Genomic DNA, 17,384 nt, shown 5'->3' with positions numbered 1-17,384 from the left:
CCAATCCCAAAGTGCCACCATCACCACAGAAGATGGAGGAGAAGAAGAAGAAGAAGAAGGACAGGACACGCCCCAATTCCTCCATCTTACTTCTCTAAACCCCCCTGTACAGAAATCCTAAACCCTGTGTTTCACTCTCTAATTAACCAATCCCTTCACCATTCACCCCGGTGAAACCCTCCTGTCCTCATACAGGTGTCGTCTCCTGTGTAGGATCAAAGTGCAGCCACCAGACACTTCTGGAACATTCCAGGACTCCCGAGCCCCCCAAGGGTGCTCTCGGTGACACCTCAGTCCTGAGGTGCTGAGATCCCACCCAACTACAGCTCCAAAGCAGCTTTTGGTTGGAGTTTTCATGGTGCCTGACCCAAGCACAGCTCCCTCACGCTCTGGGATCGCTGTCTCAGCACACCCCAAAATGTATCACAAGGAGCACTGAAAATGCTTTACATGTTCAGGCAGCCCCGTGACTCATCTGTGGTCATTCTGCTGCAGAGAAACCAGAAATTGTTTCAGCTTATTTATATTAAAAAAAAAAAAAAAAAAAGAAAAAAAGAACGAAAAGCAAAGCACAGAAAGTTCTTGGCACTCGGAGTTAGCCAACAGCTTCTGTGCTGTGGTGAGCAGATAACCCAAGGCTCGTGCAGGACTGCAGGATCCCTTCCTGAAATCAGCCAAAAGAATTCCTCACAGTGGATCCCAGAGGCTCTGCCTCGTCTCAAAGAACCCGACTGCACACCAAGAGCTCCCACAAAAATGACATTTACAAGCAATGCACTGCGGAACTTCAGAGCCCGAGAATTCTGCCAGACACTTTTATGGGTGCTTGAGTCATCGCCGATTTTATGTGAGACAAAAAAATAACTGGTTTAGAACCAACTAAAAACCCTTTTTTTCATCTGGGGGCTGCTGCTCCCTTTGAAAAGCTCAAAAGATATCCTGGAACAGCGTGAGCACAGCTGGGAGCAAACTCCCTCCACCCCCAAGTGCTGCTTCCCATCCTCTCAGGATCCATCCCCCTTCAGATGTGCGGAAATGAATCCCTGGGATTGCACTGGGGCAGGGTTTCCAGGGGATGGAATGGCTGCCTGGGGCCCAGGCACAGAAACCAGGCAGGAAACAAAGCTGGAGCAGGGGCTGATCCAGCAGGGAGCCATTGGGAGTTCAGGGGGAGATGCCAGACAAAAAGCTCTCCTGGAACACGGAGAGGATGGCGATTTCATCTCTCCTGGAACATCGAGAGGATGGCGATTTCATCTCTCCTGGAACACGGAGAGGATGGCGATTGCATCTCTGCTGGAACACGGAGAGGATGGCGATTTCATCTCTCCTGGAACACGGAGAGGATGGCGATTGCATCTCTCCTGGAATTGCAGGGATCTTCAAACAGCACAGCACAAGCACTGCCTGCCCTTGGCAATGAGGGAGGCACAGGCAGAGCTGGGGGATTTGCCCTGATCACCCCAAAACCACAGCCAGCCCTAAGGAGGATTTGCTGTTCCTCATTTCCCTGTGCTGGAAGGGAGCCCAGAGCCCCTGCAGTGCCACCCTGCCATGGCAGGGACCCCTCCCACTGTGCCAGTGTGTGCCCAGCCCCAGTGCCCAGCCTGGCCCTGGCACTGCCAGGGATGCAGAGCCCACCTGGCCTGTGGCAGCTCTCCATGCTGGGGAGTGCATCCCAGACCCTTCCTGATCAATCAGAGCTGGTGTCTCCTGAGTTTTCCCTCTGCTGTTTGGGTGATTTGGGCTGGGACATCCATGGTGAAGCCCAGACCACAACAGCTCCACAACAAAACCCTTCAGGGCTGTGTTTGAGGCCAGGCAAGCAGGAACTGAAGTGTTTTTCTCCTTCTGTCAGGAACTGACACGCAGCCCTTGTGTGCCTGCTGCTGCTGAAGAATGAACCATCCCAGACACCTCCCTTCACACAGGCACCAACCAGCTCTGCTTTGCTCCTCCTGGGATCAGCTCCCAGCTCCAGCTCCCAGCTCTTCCCTATCAGCCCATCTGGAGGCCCCTGGAGCTCTCCAAACCCGTGCAAGCCCTGATCTGCAGCTGGGCCTTCTCCCCACAGCGCCTCGGGGCTCCCGGCAGTGTCCTGCCTTTGTCTGCTCCTGTTTGCTCTGTACCCACAGCAGCAGCTCCCCAAAGCCAGGGGCACACACAGCTCCCCAAACCAGACACAGCTCCCCAAAACCCAGGAACAGCTCCCCAAACCAGACACAGCTCCCCAAAACCCAGGAACAGCTCCCCAAACCAGACACAGCTCCCCAAAGCCAGGAGCAGACACAGCTCCCCAAACCCACATGGCTCCCCAAACCCCAGGAGCACACACGGCTCCCCAAACCAGACACAGCTCCCCAAAACCCACATGGCTCCCCAAAACCCAGAGCAGACACAGCTCCCCAAAACCCAGGAACAGACACAGCTCCCCAAACCAGGAACAGACACAGCTCCCCAAAACCCAGACACAGCTCCCCAAAACCCAGGAACAGCTCCCCAAAGCCAGGGGCAGACACAGCTCCCCAAAACTCCAGGAACAGACACAGCTCCCCAAAACCCAGAACAGACACAGCTCCCCAAACCTGACACAGCTCCCCAAAACTCAGAGCAGACACAGCTCCCCAAAACCCAGGGCAGACACAGCTCCCCAAAACCCAGGAGCACACACGGCTCCTCAAACCTTTTATATTTCCTGTTTTCCAGATTCTGCACTGCATTATGTGTAACTCTGAATTTCCTATAAAGTGCCAGCAAGTTCTCCTCACAGCCCAGACAGACAGAGAATCCTTTTCCTTGGCTTTTGGGCAGCTCCAGGCCCAAACAGTGCAAACAGCAGGGAATTGAGGGGAGCAGTCTGGGAGGATGGGACTGCAGAACCTGGAGCTGGAATTGGCCAATGAACCCAGCATGGAAATGGACCAAAACTTATAAAAGTGTGAGAACTCATGACTCAGAGTCCATCCATTAAAACTTTTTCTTGTGGCAGGGGTAGAACAGGATGGGCTTCAAGGTTTCTTCCAACCCAACCCATCCCGTGATTCCACCATTCTTCACAGAGTTGTCACCTCACAATCATTAAACCAAGACCTGAATCTGATTTAATCTTGGCTCCATCTTGGGTGTAGCCATGGCTGGGCTCGTGCACTGCCCAAGGTTATCTATTGAAGGCCTTTAATAAATCCTAATTTTATTGCTTTAACTCTGTCCAGCCTCTGTTCCAGGCAGCCTCTGTACCCATTGAAGGCCTTCAATAAATCCCTAGTTTACTCCTTTAACTCTGCCCAGCCTCTGTTCTAGGTGGCCTCTCAAGGCATGAGGTGTATCCATGGAGGCCTTTAATAAATCCCTATTTTATTGCTTTAACTCTGCCCAGCTTCTGTTCTAGGTGGCCTCTCAAGGCACCAGGAGTACCCATTGAAAACCTTTAATAATACCCCATTTTATTCCTTTATTTTTGTCCAGCCTCTGTTCTAGGGAGCTTCTGTACCTATTGAAGGCCTTTAATAAATCCCAATTTTATTTCTTTATTTCTGTCCAGCCTCTGTTTTAGGTGGCCTCTGTACCCATTGAAGGCCTTTCATAAATCCCAATTTTATTCCTTTAACTCTGCCCAGCCTCTCCTCTAAGTAGCCTCTCAAGACACAAGGTGTATCCATGGAGGTCTTTAATAAATCCCTATTTTACTCCTTTAACTCTGCCCAGCCTCTGTTCCAGGCAGCCTCTCAAGGCACCAGGAGTACGCATTGAAAACCTTTAATAAATCCCAATTTTATTCCTTTATTTTAGTCTAGTCTCTGTTCTAGGTGGCCTCTGTACCTATTGAAGGCCTTTAATAAATCCCAATTTTATTCCTTTAACTCTGCCCAGCCTCTCTTCTAGGGAGCATCTCAAGGCATCAGGTGTACCTACTGCTCCTTTAACTCTGCCCAGCCTCTGTTCTAGGGAGCCTCTGTACCTATTGAAGGCCTTTAATAAATCCCAATTTTATTTTTTTAACTCTGCCCAGCCTCTGTTCTAGGTGGCCTCTCAAGGCACCAGGAGTACGCATTGAAAACCTTTAATAAATCCCAATTTTATTCCTTTATTTCTGCCCATTCTCAGTTGCAGCAGCCCCTTTAGGCATCCCCAGCCCAGCAGTGCCCTCAGCCCTCAGGGGAGCTCTGGGCTGTGTTTGCATTTCCAAGGAGCCCTTTGGCTGCCCTGGGTGGCTGCTGCAGGCAGGGCCGGGCTCCCCTCTCTCTCCTGGCTCCGAGGGCACAGCTGCCCAGCCCCTCCCTGGTGCCACCAGGGCACGGCTCGCCCTGTGTGCCAGGATGTGCTGCCCACAGGCCGCTCGGTGCCACGCTGCCATGGGAAACACTGGGGGATGGCTGCAGGGAGAATTCTGCTGATTTAACCCCTGGGACTGAGCTCTGCTGGCACCACAGACACTGGCAGCGGGCACAAAGCCTGGCACCGTGGGTGGCACCCTCGGTGACAAAGCCTGGCACCCCGGGTGGCAGCTCTGCCCACAGCAGGGGTTGGAATCAGAGACCTTTAAGGTCCCTTCCACCCCATGGTTGTACAAACAAACACATCCATCCCAAACACCCTGTTCTGTTCTGTTCCAATCCCTTCCCCATCTCACAACCCCAAACCCCTCTGGGACAGCCTTCCCTGAATCCCCCTCTGCCTCTTGTGCACCTCAACATCAGAATTTCCAACCAGTTCTGATTTTTACATTTTTTCTCTCCTTTTCTTTTTCCTCCTACTCTGTATCAGCTTGGAGCAGGTTCAGCTGAAACATTCTGGGCTGCAGTCTGCAGGAAAGGTGTTTACAAACTAAAGGTGTGAAGCCTTTCCCAGGGTGGAGGTTTTGTTATTGTGTCCTTATGGAGTCTTTGTGTCCCCAGGCACAGAAATTCCAAGAGAAACACAAAAACCTATTTGACAATTGGAAACAAAAAATAAAACCCAATTATTTTTCCCTTCTCTCTTTTCTCTTTTCCTCCAGATGTTGAGCAAAACAATTGATCTGTTTGAAAAATCATCTGCAAAGCAGCTGTTCCACACATGGAAGGACATTTCAAAATTCACCTGCCAGGAATCTCAGTCCAAAAAAAAGGAAGAATGAGCAGTTAAAAACAGAGCTGCTGAATGCAGGAAACCTGGGGACTCAAAAATAACACGAGATGCACGTACACAATAGGTTAAAGTAAAACTAAAACAGGAAAAAAGCTTTGGGTTTTAAAAGTGCCCCACAGCACGACAAGAGCTTCGATACTCCCAAGGTTTTCCTCAAAATTTGCATGGCAGATTTTCCCAGCCAGCTGTGACATTTAAGGATTTCTCCCCCATTATTCCTCAGTGAATCACAGAACCATTATAAAACCAGGGAATGGCTTGGGTTGGGAGGGATGGAAAAGCTCCCTCAGTTTGGTTTTACAGGAATTCAGCGACAGGAGGAGAGGGAGCAGCTCAGGCTGGGCAGCAGGAATTGGTGTGGCTGGGCAGTGCCAGGGCACAGGTGGGCACACCCAGTGCCACCTGGCTGTGCCACAATGCAGGGCACAGCAGGGAGGTCACTGTGCCCAAGGACCCGGTGCCACCTGGCTGTGCCACAGTGGAGGGCACAGCAGGGAGGTCACTGTGCCCTGGTGCCCAAGGACCCGGTGCCACCTGGCAGTGCCACAATGGAGGGCACAGCAGGGAGGTCACTGTGCCCTGGTGGGGTGCCCAAGGACCCGGTGCCACCTGGCAGTGCCACAATGCAGGGCACAGCAGGGAGGTCACTGTGCCCTGGTGTGCCCTGGTGCCCAAGGACCTGGTGCCACCTGGCAGTGCCACAATGGAGGGCACAGCAGGGAGGTCACTGTGCCCTGGCACGGGCAGGGCTCAGCTCCAGGGCTGTGCCAGCTCTGCCCCCTCGGCCTGGGCAGGACCCTGGCACACTGAGCAGGGCCAGAGGGGCAGCGGGGCTGGGACACAAAGGCTGAGGGAGCCCTGAGGGAGCTGGGGGTGCTCAGGCTGCAGGAAAGGAGGCTCAGGGTGCCCCCAGCACTCCCACAGCCCCTGGAAGGTGCCCGTGCCCAGCTGCCCTTGGGCTCTGGCTCCAGCAGCACTGGCACAGCCAGAGCACACAGCCTGAGCTGGGCCAAGGGAAATCCAGCTGGGAGAGCAGCAAAAAGCTTTTCCAGCAAGGGGGAGAAAGTTCTGCAATGGCTGCCCGGGGAGGGGGCGCAGTCGCCATCCCTGGGTGTGTTTGACCAGCCTGGAGGTGGCACTGGGTGCCAGGGGGTGCAGTCGCCATCCCTGGGTGTGTTTGACCGGTCTGGAGGTGGCACTGGGTGCCAGGGGGCGCAGTCGCCATCCCTGGGTGTGTTTGACCAGCCTGGAGGTGGCACTGGGTGCCAGGGGGTGCAGTCACCATCCCTGGGTGTGTTTGACCAGCCTGGAGGTGGCACTGGGTGCCAGGGGGTGCAGTCGCCATCCCTGGGTGTGTTTGACCAGCCTGGAGGTGGCACTGGGTGCCAGGGGGTGCAGTCGCCATCCCTGGGTGTGCTTAACCAGCCTGGAGGTGGCACTGGGTGCCAGGGGGTGCAGTCGCCATCCCTGGGTGTGCTTAACCAGCCTGGAGGTGGCACTGGGTGCCAGGGGGTGCAGTCGCCATCCCTGGGTGTGCTTAACCAGCCTGGAGGTGGCACTGGGTGCCAGGGGCTGTGCTGGGCTCCAGGGCCTTGAAGGGCTCTCCCAACCCAGGGATTCTGGGAATTCTGTGCAGGTCAGACAAAAACCATTCTCGTGCCCACCCTGCCAGCCTGTACAAGCTCCTGTTTCCACAACCCTCGAGGGTTGCAAAGTTTACAGCTATGGCAAACAGGTATTACCAAATACCCATTTTTTATAAAATTTTAAAATATTCATATGTCTGTAGATGGTTTTTCAAGCACAGCTTTGACTTCTGCACTCACAGGGGAAACAATCATTTACACTTGCTGCCATAGTTTTACATGAGAGATGTTTAACAAAGTGATACAAAGCTTCCAACCATTCAAAAACTGGACATGTCCCTGAACCAGGACAACATGCTTTCATGTTAAAAAACAAAACCAACCTGGAAGCCATTAATAAAATTTTCTTCATACTCTTTTAAAATTTTAAACCTATTTTAACTTTCTCCTAATCCTTTCTTACAACAAAAAATAAATACATTAATAATTGACCAACACCAAAATCTACCACACTCTTTAATATATTAACCAGAATAGAATAGAAAGAATGAATAACAAAGTTCTGTGTTCAAGGAATTTCTCTTGCGCTGCTCCTTTGATTGGCCCTTAGTTGGAAACATGCAAAATGAGCCAATCACAGGATCACCTGTCACATCTCACAACAGCTGATAACAATTTGTTTATTAACATTCTTCTTCTGGGACCCTTTGCTTCCCAGAAGATGGACAAATCTCAAAAAAAAAGATTTCTATGAAGAAATGTCTGCGACAGGGGGAGAAGCATTTATCACCTGGCTGGGGGTCAGAAGGGAAAAACAGCAGAGGGGAAAAAAACCCTTAAGGGAGCTGCAAAAGCTGCAAACCCTTTGCTGGTGTGCCTGGGAACAAAATGGGAATTTCCACGGGAACAAAATGGGAATTTCCACGGGAACAGGCAGGGTTTGATCCGCTGGGAGCAAGGTCAGAGCAATCACTGAGAGTCATTGCCAGGGGCTGTGCCAGCCCAGCGAGCAGCAGGAATTCCTATGGATCCTGGCAGGGCCGTGCCAGGGGGCTGTGGCACCTCCTCAGCGACACACGGTGCCACAGGGCACAGGGCACCTGCATGGTGTAAGCCAGAAAATTCCAGAGTAACCCCAGCAGTTAGGCTGTAGGAATCCTCAAACCAGATCCTGCATTTGAAAGAAGCCAGCGTGATGCTGCACCCCACAATTCTGTAAATTATCACAGAATCCTAAAAGGGTCTTTGGCAGCAGGATGGCAAAGGGGGGAAGTACTTCTTAAAACAAAGTTAAAAACCCCTTCTGGATTTTTGCCACGCTTTTCCCATAACTCCCGGAATAAGGTGGGTGTGGAAAGGAAGAGAAGTGGATATAAAACAAGGAGTGGGGGGAGAAATGTGGGATCTCAGCATCTCAGTCCTGAGGTGCCACCGAGAGCACCCTTGGGGGGCTTGGGAGTCCTGGAATGTTCCAGAAGTGTCTGGTGGCTGGACTTTGATCCTACACAGGAGGCGACACCTGTATGAGGACAGGAGGGTTTCACCGGGGTGAATGGTGAAGGGATTGGTTAATTAGAGAGTGAAACACAGGGTTTAGGATTTCTGTACAGGGGGGTTTAGAGAAGTAAGATGGAGGAATTGGGGCGTGTCCTGTCCTTCTTCTTCTTCTTCTTCTCCTCCATCTTCTGTGGTGATGGTGGCACTTTGGGATTGGTCATTACTAAAAGTGCACCGAGTTATAAGAATAAAAGGTATTGGGGAAGAATGATAAATATTGTACACGTAACCATGGGTATAAAGATAGGTGCCTGCCCGGAGGGCAGGGAGTGTGCTCATGGCTGGCTGCTGAGCAGAGCTCTGTCGGGCTGAAAGAAAATCTTTTAGATAAACAATTAATAAACATAAAAACCGAAAGAAGAACTGAAGCCTCTTCTTGTCCTTTGATACGCGGCTGCCCCAAGGCCACCCCGGGCCTTTCCAGGCCCTTCAAACAGCCCAAAACCCGACAGAGAAACAAGTTGGAAAAGCCATCAGGGATGCCCCACAGAATAAAGATTTCATGGCACAGCCCAGGCTGTCAGAGCCCATTGCTCGGTGGCTCCCACGCTGGGAGCAGAGCATGTTCCCGGTGTCCCCTCCCCAAGGCAATGATCCCACTCCCCTTGAGGACCATAATCTTGCAGGAGCTTCTCCTCCAGCCTGGTTGTGCTGGCTGGGAGGTGCTGTTATCCCTGCTGCTCCAGACGGTGCTGGGGGTGAGAGGTGGGAAGGTCTGGATGGGGATCCAACAAGTGCCAGGGGAAGGGTTGTGGCCACCAGGACCTGCAGGCTGCCCTCCACCCTCCCTCATGGCTCACTTTGGTCTCCAAAATTTCTTCCAGACATCATTTCCCAGGTAAAACCCTCAAATCCATTTCCCCTCCCACCTTTTACCGCCATGGAAAAACCCAGAAGAAAGGAAATCCAAGAAAGAAAGGCAAAGCCATCTTCCACTAATGGGAACAAACACAAATTTCACCACGATCCAACAGGATTTTCACCGGGCTCCTGGGGGCAGAAGGGTGGGATCTCCTGCTGGCATATCCCAGCCACCCTGGTGGCACGGGGACACACGGCGCCATGGAGACACGAGGAGACACACGGTGCCACACGGAGACACACGGTGCCACACGGAGACACGCAGTGCCACGCGGAGACATGCAGTGCCACGCGGAGACACGCGGAGACACATGGTCACACGCGGTGCCACGCGGAGCCACACACGGGCACACGGCGACACGTGGTGCCTCGCGGAGAAATGCAGTGCCACGTGGAGACACGCGGTGCCACGCAGAGCCACGGAGACACACGGTGCCACACGGAGAGACACGGTGCCACACGGAGACGCAGTCACACGCGGTGCCACGCGGAGACACTCGGCCACACGCGGAGCCACACGGCAACACGTGGTGCCTGCGGAGAAACGCGGTGCCATGGTGCCACGCGGAGACACATGATGCCACGCGGAGCCACTGTGACACGCGGTGTTACGCAGTGACATGCAGTGCCACGCAGTGTCACGGTGACACGCGGCCACACGGTGCCGCGCGGAGACACGCAGTGCCACGCGGAGACACGCGGTGCCTGCGGAGACACGCGGTGCCTGCGGAGACACGCGGTGCCACACGGTGCCACGCGGTTGGTCACACGCGGAGACACTCGGCCACACGCGGTGCCACGTGGAGACACGCGGTCACACGCGGAGACGCGGTCACACGCGGTGCCACGCGGAGACACATGATGCCACGCGGAGCCACGGTGACACGTGGTGTTACGCAGCGACATGCAGTGCCACGCGGTGCCACAGTGCCACGCGGCCACACGGTGCCGTGTGGTGCCACGCGGAGACACGCGGTGCCACGCGGAGACACGCAGTGCCACGTGGTCGGTCACACACGGAGCCACACGCGGGCACACGGCGACACGTGGTGCCTCGCGGAGACACGCGGTGCCACGCGGAGCCACGGTGACACGCGGTGTTACGCAGTGACATGCAGTGCCATGCGGTGCCACAGTGACACACGGCCACACGGTGCTGTGTGGTGCCACGCGGGCACACGCGGTGCCACACGCGGTGCCACACGCGGAGACACTCGGCCACATGCGGTGCCTCGCGGCGACACGCGGTGCCACGCGGTGCCATAGTGCCACGCGGTGCCACGGTGACACGCGGTGTTACGCAGCGACATGCAGTGCCGCGTGGTGCCACACGGAGACGCGCAGACACACAGTGCCACGTGGAGACACGCGGTGCCACGCGGAGACATGGTCACACGCGGTGCCACACGCGGGCACACGGCGACACGTGGTGCCTCGGGGAGAAACGCGGTGCCACGCGGTGCCATGGTGCCACGCGGAGACACATGATGCCACGCGGAGCCACGGTGACACGCGGTGTTACGCAGCGACACACGGTGCCACGCAGTGCCACACGGAGACACTCGGCCACACGCGGAGCCACACGCGGGCACACGGCGACACATGGTGCCTCGCGGAGAAACGCGGTGCCACGCAGTGCCATGGTGCCACGCGGTGACACGCGGTGCCTCGCGGTGCCACGTGGAGACACATGATGCCACGCGGAGCCACGGTAACACGCGGTGTTACGCAGTGACATGCGGTGCCACACAGTGCCACGGTGACACGGCGCCATGTGGTGCCACGCAGTGCCACACGGTGCCACGTGGTGGTTACGCAGCGACATGCAGTGCCACGCGGTGCCACGGTGACACGCGGTGCCATGGTGACACGCGGCCACATGGTGCCATGTGGTGCCACGTGGTGCCATGCTGTGCCACGCGGCGCCACAGTGCCGCGGAGACGTGCGGTGCCACGCGGTGCCACCGGCAGCGCTCCCGCAGCCCCGGCGCTGCGTGGGCGGCGGCACGGAGAGAGAGAACGGAGCCCACGGGTGAATCAATGCCGGCCTCGGCAGCACAAAACCCAGCTGTGATCATCGCCCCGAGCTCCAGAGCACAGCTGGGAACGGCAGCAGGCAGCTGGGCTTGCTGCACGCTGCCTGCGACAGGGAAATAATAATAAAAATAGTAATGATAATAATAGTAATGATAATAATAATAATAATAATAATAATAATAATAATAATAATAATAATAATAATAATAATAATAATAATAATAATCACCGTCTGCTTTGGAGCCTGGGGTTGGCTTGGGGTAAAACTCGCCTCTTGCTGAGGTTTGACCTTCCCAGTGCGGGTGCAGGAACTCCCAGAGCCCCGAGCACCTCACGAGCATTAAATTAATAATTAATCTGTTTAAATGCAAGTTTTTCTCGTGGCAGGAGTCAGAACTGGATGGGCTTTAAGGTCCCTTCCAATCCAAGCCATCCTGTGATTCCACCATTCCTCACGGAGTTATGACTTCACAATCATTAAATCAAGACCTGAATCTGATTAAATTTCAGCTTTTCTTATGGCTGAGGGTCAGAACAGGATGGGCTTTGAGGTCCCTTCAAACTCAACCCATCCTGTGATTGCACCAGCTGAAGAAAGGAGCACACAGGTGTCACCTCATGACCATTAAATCAAGGATTGGAACTGCTTAAATTTACATTTTCTTGTGGCAGGGGTCAGAACTGGATGGGTTTTAAGGTCCCTTCAAATCCAACCCAACCTACCCCGTGCCACTCTGTGATTCTTCTCCCAGCTGAAAAAAGGGCCACAGAGTTGTTACTTCACAATCATTAAATCAAGACCTGGATCTGATTAAATTTAAGTTTTCTTGTGGTAGGGGTCTGAACTGGGTGGGATTTAAGGTCCCTTGCAACCCACTCTGTGATTCTTCTCTCAGCTGAAGAAAGTGGCACGGAGTTGTCACTTCAAAACAATTAAATCAAGCTCTGAATCTGATTAAATTTAAGTTTTCTTGTGCTGAGGGTCAGAACTGGATCAAGATCACCTCAGCACCAAAACCCCAAAACCCCAAAACCAGCATCCACCACCCTTCCCAGTATGGGGTGCAGGAACTCCCAGAGCCCCAAGCACCTCACAACCACTCAATCCAGACCTGAATCTGAGTAAATTTAACTTTTCTTGTGGCTGAGGCCCAAAACTGGATGGGCTTTGAGGTCCCTTCAAACTCAACCCATCCTGTGATTGCACCAGCTGAAGAAAGGAGCACACAGGTGTCACCTCATGACCATTAAATCAAGGACTGGAACTGCTTAAATTTACGTTTTCTTGTGGCTGAGGGTCAGAACTGGATGAGCTTTAAGGTCCCTTCCAACCCAACCCAACCCATCTTGTGATTCTTCTCCCAGCTGAAGAAAGGGACATGGAGCTGTCACCTCCCAACCATTCAATCAAGGACTGAAACATCCTAAATTTAAGTTTTTCCTGTGGCTGAGGGTCAGAATTGGATGAGCTTTAAGGTTCCTCCAACCCAACCCATCCCGTGATTCCACCATTCTCCTTCCAGCTGAAGAAAGGGACACAGAGCCAACACTTCACAATCAATCAAGACCTGAATCTGAGTAAATTTAAGTAAATTTCAATAAATTTTCTTGTGGTTAAGGGTCAGAACTGGATGGGCTTTAAGGTCCTTTCAAACTCAACCCATCCTGTGATTCCACCATTCTTCTCCCAGCTGAAGAAAGGAGCACACAGGTGTCACCTCATGACCATTAAATCAAGACCTGAATCTGCTTAAATTTAAGTTTTTCTTGTGGCACAAGTCAGAACTGGATGGGCATTCACCTGCAAAATTTCACCTGAGGAATGAGGAATTCCAGCATTTCCAGCTAGAACCCAAAGGGAACAACAATTCCAGGGATTTTGCCCAAGATTTGATCTCTAAAGCTGGCAGAGAAAAGCCCAACATCATCCATACTGTCTGCATATAAATATATATAAAAACATCATCTATTCCATCTATTCCTTCCTGTTTACACCCTACTGAGGTAAATACAAATCAGAACATATAAAGCACACAGATCAGTAAAATGCTGGACTGACAGAAAAGAAGATTCAAAATGAGAGTGAAAAGAGGAAAAGAGCCACTGAAATTTTCTGGGAGCTCTTTTTGTCTCAGAATTGCAAAACCACAATTTTGTGGAGCAGCATCTCAAGGATGGGTGTTGGGATTCCAAGGGAATATATTTCTGTAAACCATACAATTATAAATATAATATATATAAATATATATATAAACATATTATATAAAATATATATAATATATAATATATAATATATAATATATAATATATAATATATAATATATAATATATAATATATAATATATATAAATATATATTTCTATAAACCAGCCAAGGAAAAAAAATACTGAGATTTTGTTTCTATCAAACACTCTTAAGAATCAGAGTTCCACTAAAAATTTCATCTATTTTAATTAGACTTTTACCTCAATTTCATCTATTTTAATTAGACTTTTATCTCTATATCAGCAAAGTTCTGCTGGATTTGAGTAAAAAAAATTTTTGTTCTAAACCTCCTTTCAGCAGATGCTTCAGCTCCACCTGCCCAATTTTACAGCCACGGGCCAGGGGATAATTTGATGGCTCCCAAATCTGGTTTTGCTCCAATAACACCAGGATATTGAATATTATTTCTTTCTCCTGAGGTGGAGAGGAGCTGGATGAATGGAGAGCCTGGTTTGAGAGGCTGGCACCTGCTGAGGTGGCTGAGAAAAGGAGGAGAAGGAGCAGTTTGTGCTCCCAGATCCCAAGCAGAGCCAGCTGGGAATTCCAGGTTCCTCCTGGATCTGTGGTTCTGCTCCTGGATTGGGAGTGATGCAGGTTTGGAGCTGTCTCAGGTTCCCAGCCACCCTCTGCAATAAAATCTCTTTTTGTGGTTTAACCCAGGGAAGAACGGAGAGGGGTGGGATGAAGAGTTTAAGGAGAATTATGGGTGCCCTGAGGGTCTCTAAAAATAGAGATGGGATTGGGATATCAAACTCCAAACACTGGGCTGGGAGTCAGATCCCAGAGGGAAAATGTCCTTTCCTGAGCAGCTGAACCCCTCCTAACCCCAAAAATAGGATTTTAGGGGGAGGAAGGAAGCGAGATCCAGACCTTGCCCTGTGGGATGTGCTCCCTCCAAGGAGGAACTGGAATTTCAGGGAAGCCACCCAGGAGGAAATGACAGCTATGGGGACAAAGCCCCTCACCCTGGGCCCTCCAAAGGGAGAGGAAATTTCAGAGCAGCCCCAAAAGAGGCTGGAAGTCCACAGAAGGGGAGGTGAAACCCAAAGTTTCATGAGGTCCCTTAGGACAGGGACACTTCTTTCCCTACACCCCCATGAAGGTTCACAGGGGAACAACTCCTTCTCTGGGATTTCCAATGGGAATGATGCCAAAAACCAAGGAAAATGTGGATTTCCCTCAAAGCACAGCAGGGTACTCACAATCCCCTACTCCAGGGAGCAGCTGGAGACACATGGATGGACTCAGCAGGACTGGACACACCAGGATTCCCAGCTCCATCCAGATTCCTGGGGTGCCACCTCACAGCACCCCCAAACCCCCCCTGCCACACCCCACAGCCAGCAATGGGCACACCTGGCCCTGCCCCTGGTGCCAACGTCACCAGCGACGCCCGGGACGTTTTTATCTCATCCACATTCCCCAGATAACCCTGGGAACGTGAACCCGATGTGAACCCACACACCCTGCAGCTCACACACCTGGGGTGAGGGAGAGCGCTGTGAATGCACCCAGGGACACCTGGGGGTGCAGAATTGGGGTGTAAAGGCACCCAAGGGTGCAGGGAATAGGGTGCAAAGGCACCCGAGGACACTTGGGGGTGTGGGAACCCAGGGGTGTAAAGGCACCCAGTGATACCTGGGGGTGCAGAAATGGGGTGTAAAGGCACCCAGGGACACCTGGGAGTACAGAAATGGGGTGTAAAGGCACCCAGTGATACCTGGGGGTGCAGAAATGGGGTGCAAAGGCACCCAGTGATACCTGGGGGTGCAGAAATGGGGTGTAAAGGTATCCAGTGATACCTGGGGGTGCAGAAATGGGGTGTAAAGGCACCCAGGGGTGCAGGGAATAGGGTGCAAAGGCACCCGAGGACACTTGGGGGTGTGGGAACCCAGGGGTGTAAAGGCACCCAGTGATACCTGGGGGTGCAGAAATGGGGTGTAAAGGCACCCAGTGATACCTGGGGGTGCAGAAATAGGGGGGAAAGGCAGCCAGGGCCATCTAGAGGTGCAGAAATGGGGTGTAAAGGCACCCAGGGACACCTGGGGGTGCAGGTGAGGGGTGTAAAGGCACCCAGTGATACCTGGGGGTACAGAAATGGGGTGTAAAGGCACCCGGTGTCACCTGGGGGTGCACAATTGGGGTGTAAAAGCACTCAGTGTCACCTGGGGGTGCAGGTGTGGGGTGTAAATGCACTCAGTGTCACCCCACACGTCCCCACTGCACAGACACGGGGGCAGGGTACAATGCACAGTCAGACCCCCAGGCACGGCAGAACACGTCCCCAGAACGCAGCCCCAGCCCTGGAGCGCCCCCGCGGCCCCGGCAGCCGCTCGGGGTCACCGACACCGCCGCGCACCGGAGACCCCGCACCGGGCCGGCCCTGCCCGGCCGAGGCAGCGCCGCGTCCCGAGCCCCGGTGCCCGGAGCGGGGCTGTCCCTGGCACGGCCCCGCCGGGAGCGCTCCCTGCCGCCGCCGCCGCCCCCGTTACCTTCTTGACGGTGCGCGGCGCCTCGGTGACGGTGCCGTCGGGGCTCACGAGCGCCTCGGCCGCGCTGCCGCTGCTGTCGCTGCCGTCGCGGTGCCGGGGCTGCTGGGGGTGGTGCGGGTCGCTCCTCTTCATGGCCGAAGCCTGCGGCACCTTGCCGGCGGCCGAGGACATCCCGGAGGCCGAGGACATCGCGGCGGCCGAGGACAGCCCGGGGCAGCCGCCCCCCGGAGGCCGCTCGGCGGAGGGGGCCGGGGCCGCCTCACGCTCGGCGCCCGGCACGGGGCAGGCGGGCGCCGCCGCCGCCACGCCGTGCCCCGCTGCGTGAGCGCCCACAGGCTCGCACGGCGGCCCCGCCGCCTTGTCCATGGGGCCGCCGAGCTCCTTCAGCTCCACGGCGGGCGCGGCCACCGCCACCTGCACCGACATCGCCGCCGACTGCTCCGACTCCGCTCCCGGTCCGCTCCGGCTCCCTCCGGGCCGCCGGCCCCGCCTCGCCCCGCCCCGCCGCCCTCGCTGCCGCATTGCGCGCTGGGACATGGAGTCCTCCCTCCCCGGCTCCGCCCCGTCGCGACTACAGCTCCCGGCATCCCATGCGGGGCCACGCGGGGGTTGCTGGGAGTTGTAGTCCGCGCCGCGCCACCCGCATCATGTAGGCGTTTGCTTCTTTTTCCACGTTTCAGTGAATTTTCCGTGTTTCAGCCGCCGGGCACGGAATCGCAGGAGCACTGAGGTTGCACAAGACCATCGAGACCAAGGTGTGCCTGATCTCCACTTTATGTTACCAGCCCAGAGCCCTGAGTGCCACATCCAGGGATTCCTGGGACACCTCCAGGGATGGGCACCCCAAACCCCCCTGGGCAGCCCCTGCCAAGGCCTGACCCCTTTCCATGAGGAAATTCCTGCTGGGCCCACCCTGAGCTGCCCTGGCCCAGCCTGAGGCCGCTCCCTCTGCTCCTGTCCCTGTTCCTGGGCTGTGCCCTCCTGGCAGGGACTTGTGCAGAGCCACCAGGGCCCCTGAGCCTCCTTTGCTCCAGGCTCAGCCCCTGCCCAGCTCCCCCAGCCCTGCTGGGGCTCCAGACCCTTCCCCAGCTCCTTTGTCCCTTCTCTGGACTCAATCTGTCCCAGGCCTTGGTGATCCCACGGTGCCATGGCCTGGCCAGGCAGCTCCCCAGGCCTGGACCAAATACATGGAATTTCGGAGCCAAAGGGGTTGGAAAAGCCCTCCCAGACAATGAAATCCAACCATTGCAAGGTCACCACAGATTCGTGTCCCCAAATGCCAGCAGCAAGGATGGATGTCCCACTGAGGCCATCCCAATGGGAAAATTGGGTCAAAACTGTGGAATTTCAGAGCCTGGACCATCAATCCTAATCAATGCCAGGAAAACCCATGGGAATGAGGAGCGACAACATCCTGGCACGGGGAATGTGCCATCCAAACTCCTGGGACTTGCTGTGC

General features: G+C 54.2%; 1 protein-coding gene across 1 annotated transcript in view; it reads right to left on the bottom strand.

Annotated features, from left to right (window-relative positions):
- AHCYL2 (adenosylhomocysteinase like 2) overlaps window positions 1-16,475 on the bottom strand; it is a 76,187-nt gene extending 59,712 nt beyond the window's left edge. Inside the window, exon 1 of the mRNA XM_074540332.1 lies at window positions 15,926-16,475. Within this exon, the coding sequence (XP_074396433.1) occupies window positions 15,926-16,462 (537 nt within the window). The 5' untranslated portion in view covers window positions 16,463-16,475. The remainder of the gene's footprint in view (window positions 1-15,925) is intronic.
- Window positions 16,476-17,384: the final 909 nt, after the last annotated feature.

The sequence above is a fragment of the Zonotrichia albicollis genome, chromosome 4, assembly GCF_047830755.1.
Source record: "Zonotrichia albicollis isolate bZonAlb1 chromosome 4, bZonAlb1.hap1, whole genome shotgun sequence".
In the NCBI taxonomy this organism is placed as follows: Eukaryota; Metazoa; Chordata; class Aves; order Passeriformes; family Passerellidae; genus Zonotrichia; species Zonotrichia albicollis.
This window is presented reverse-complemented; position numbering and strand designations above follow the sequence as displayed.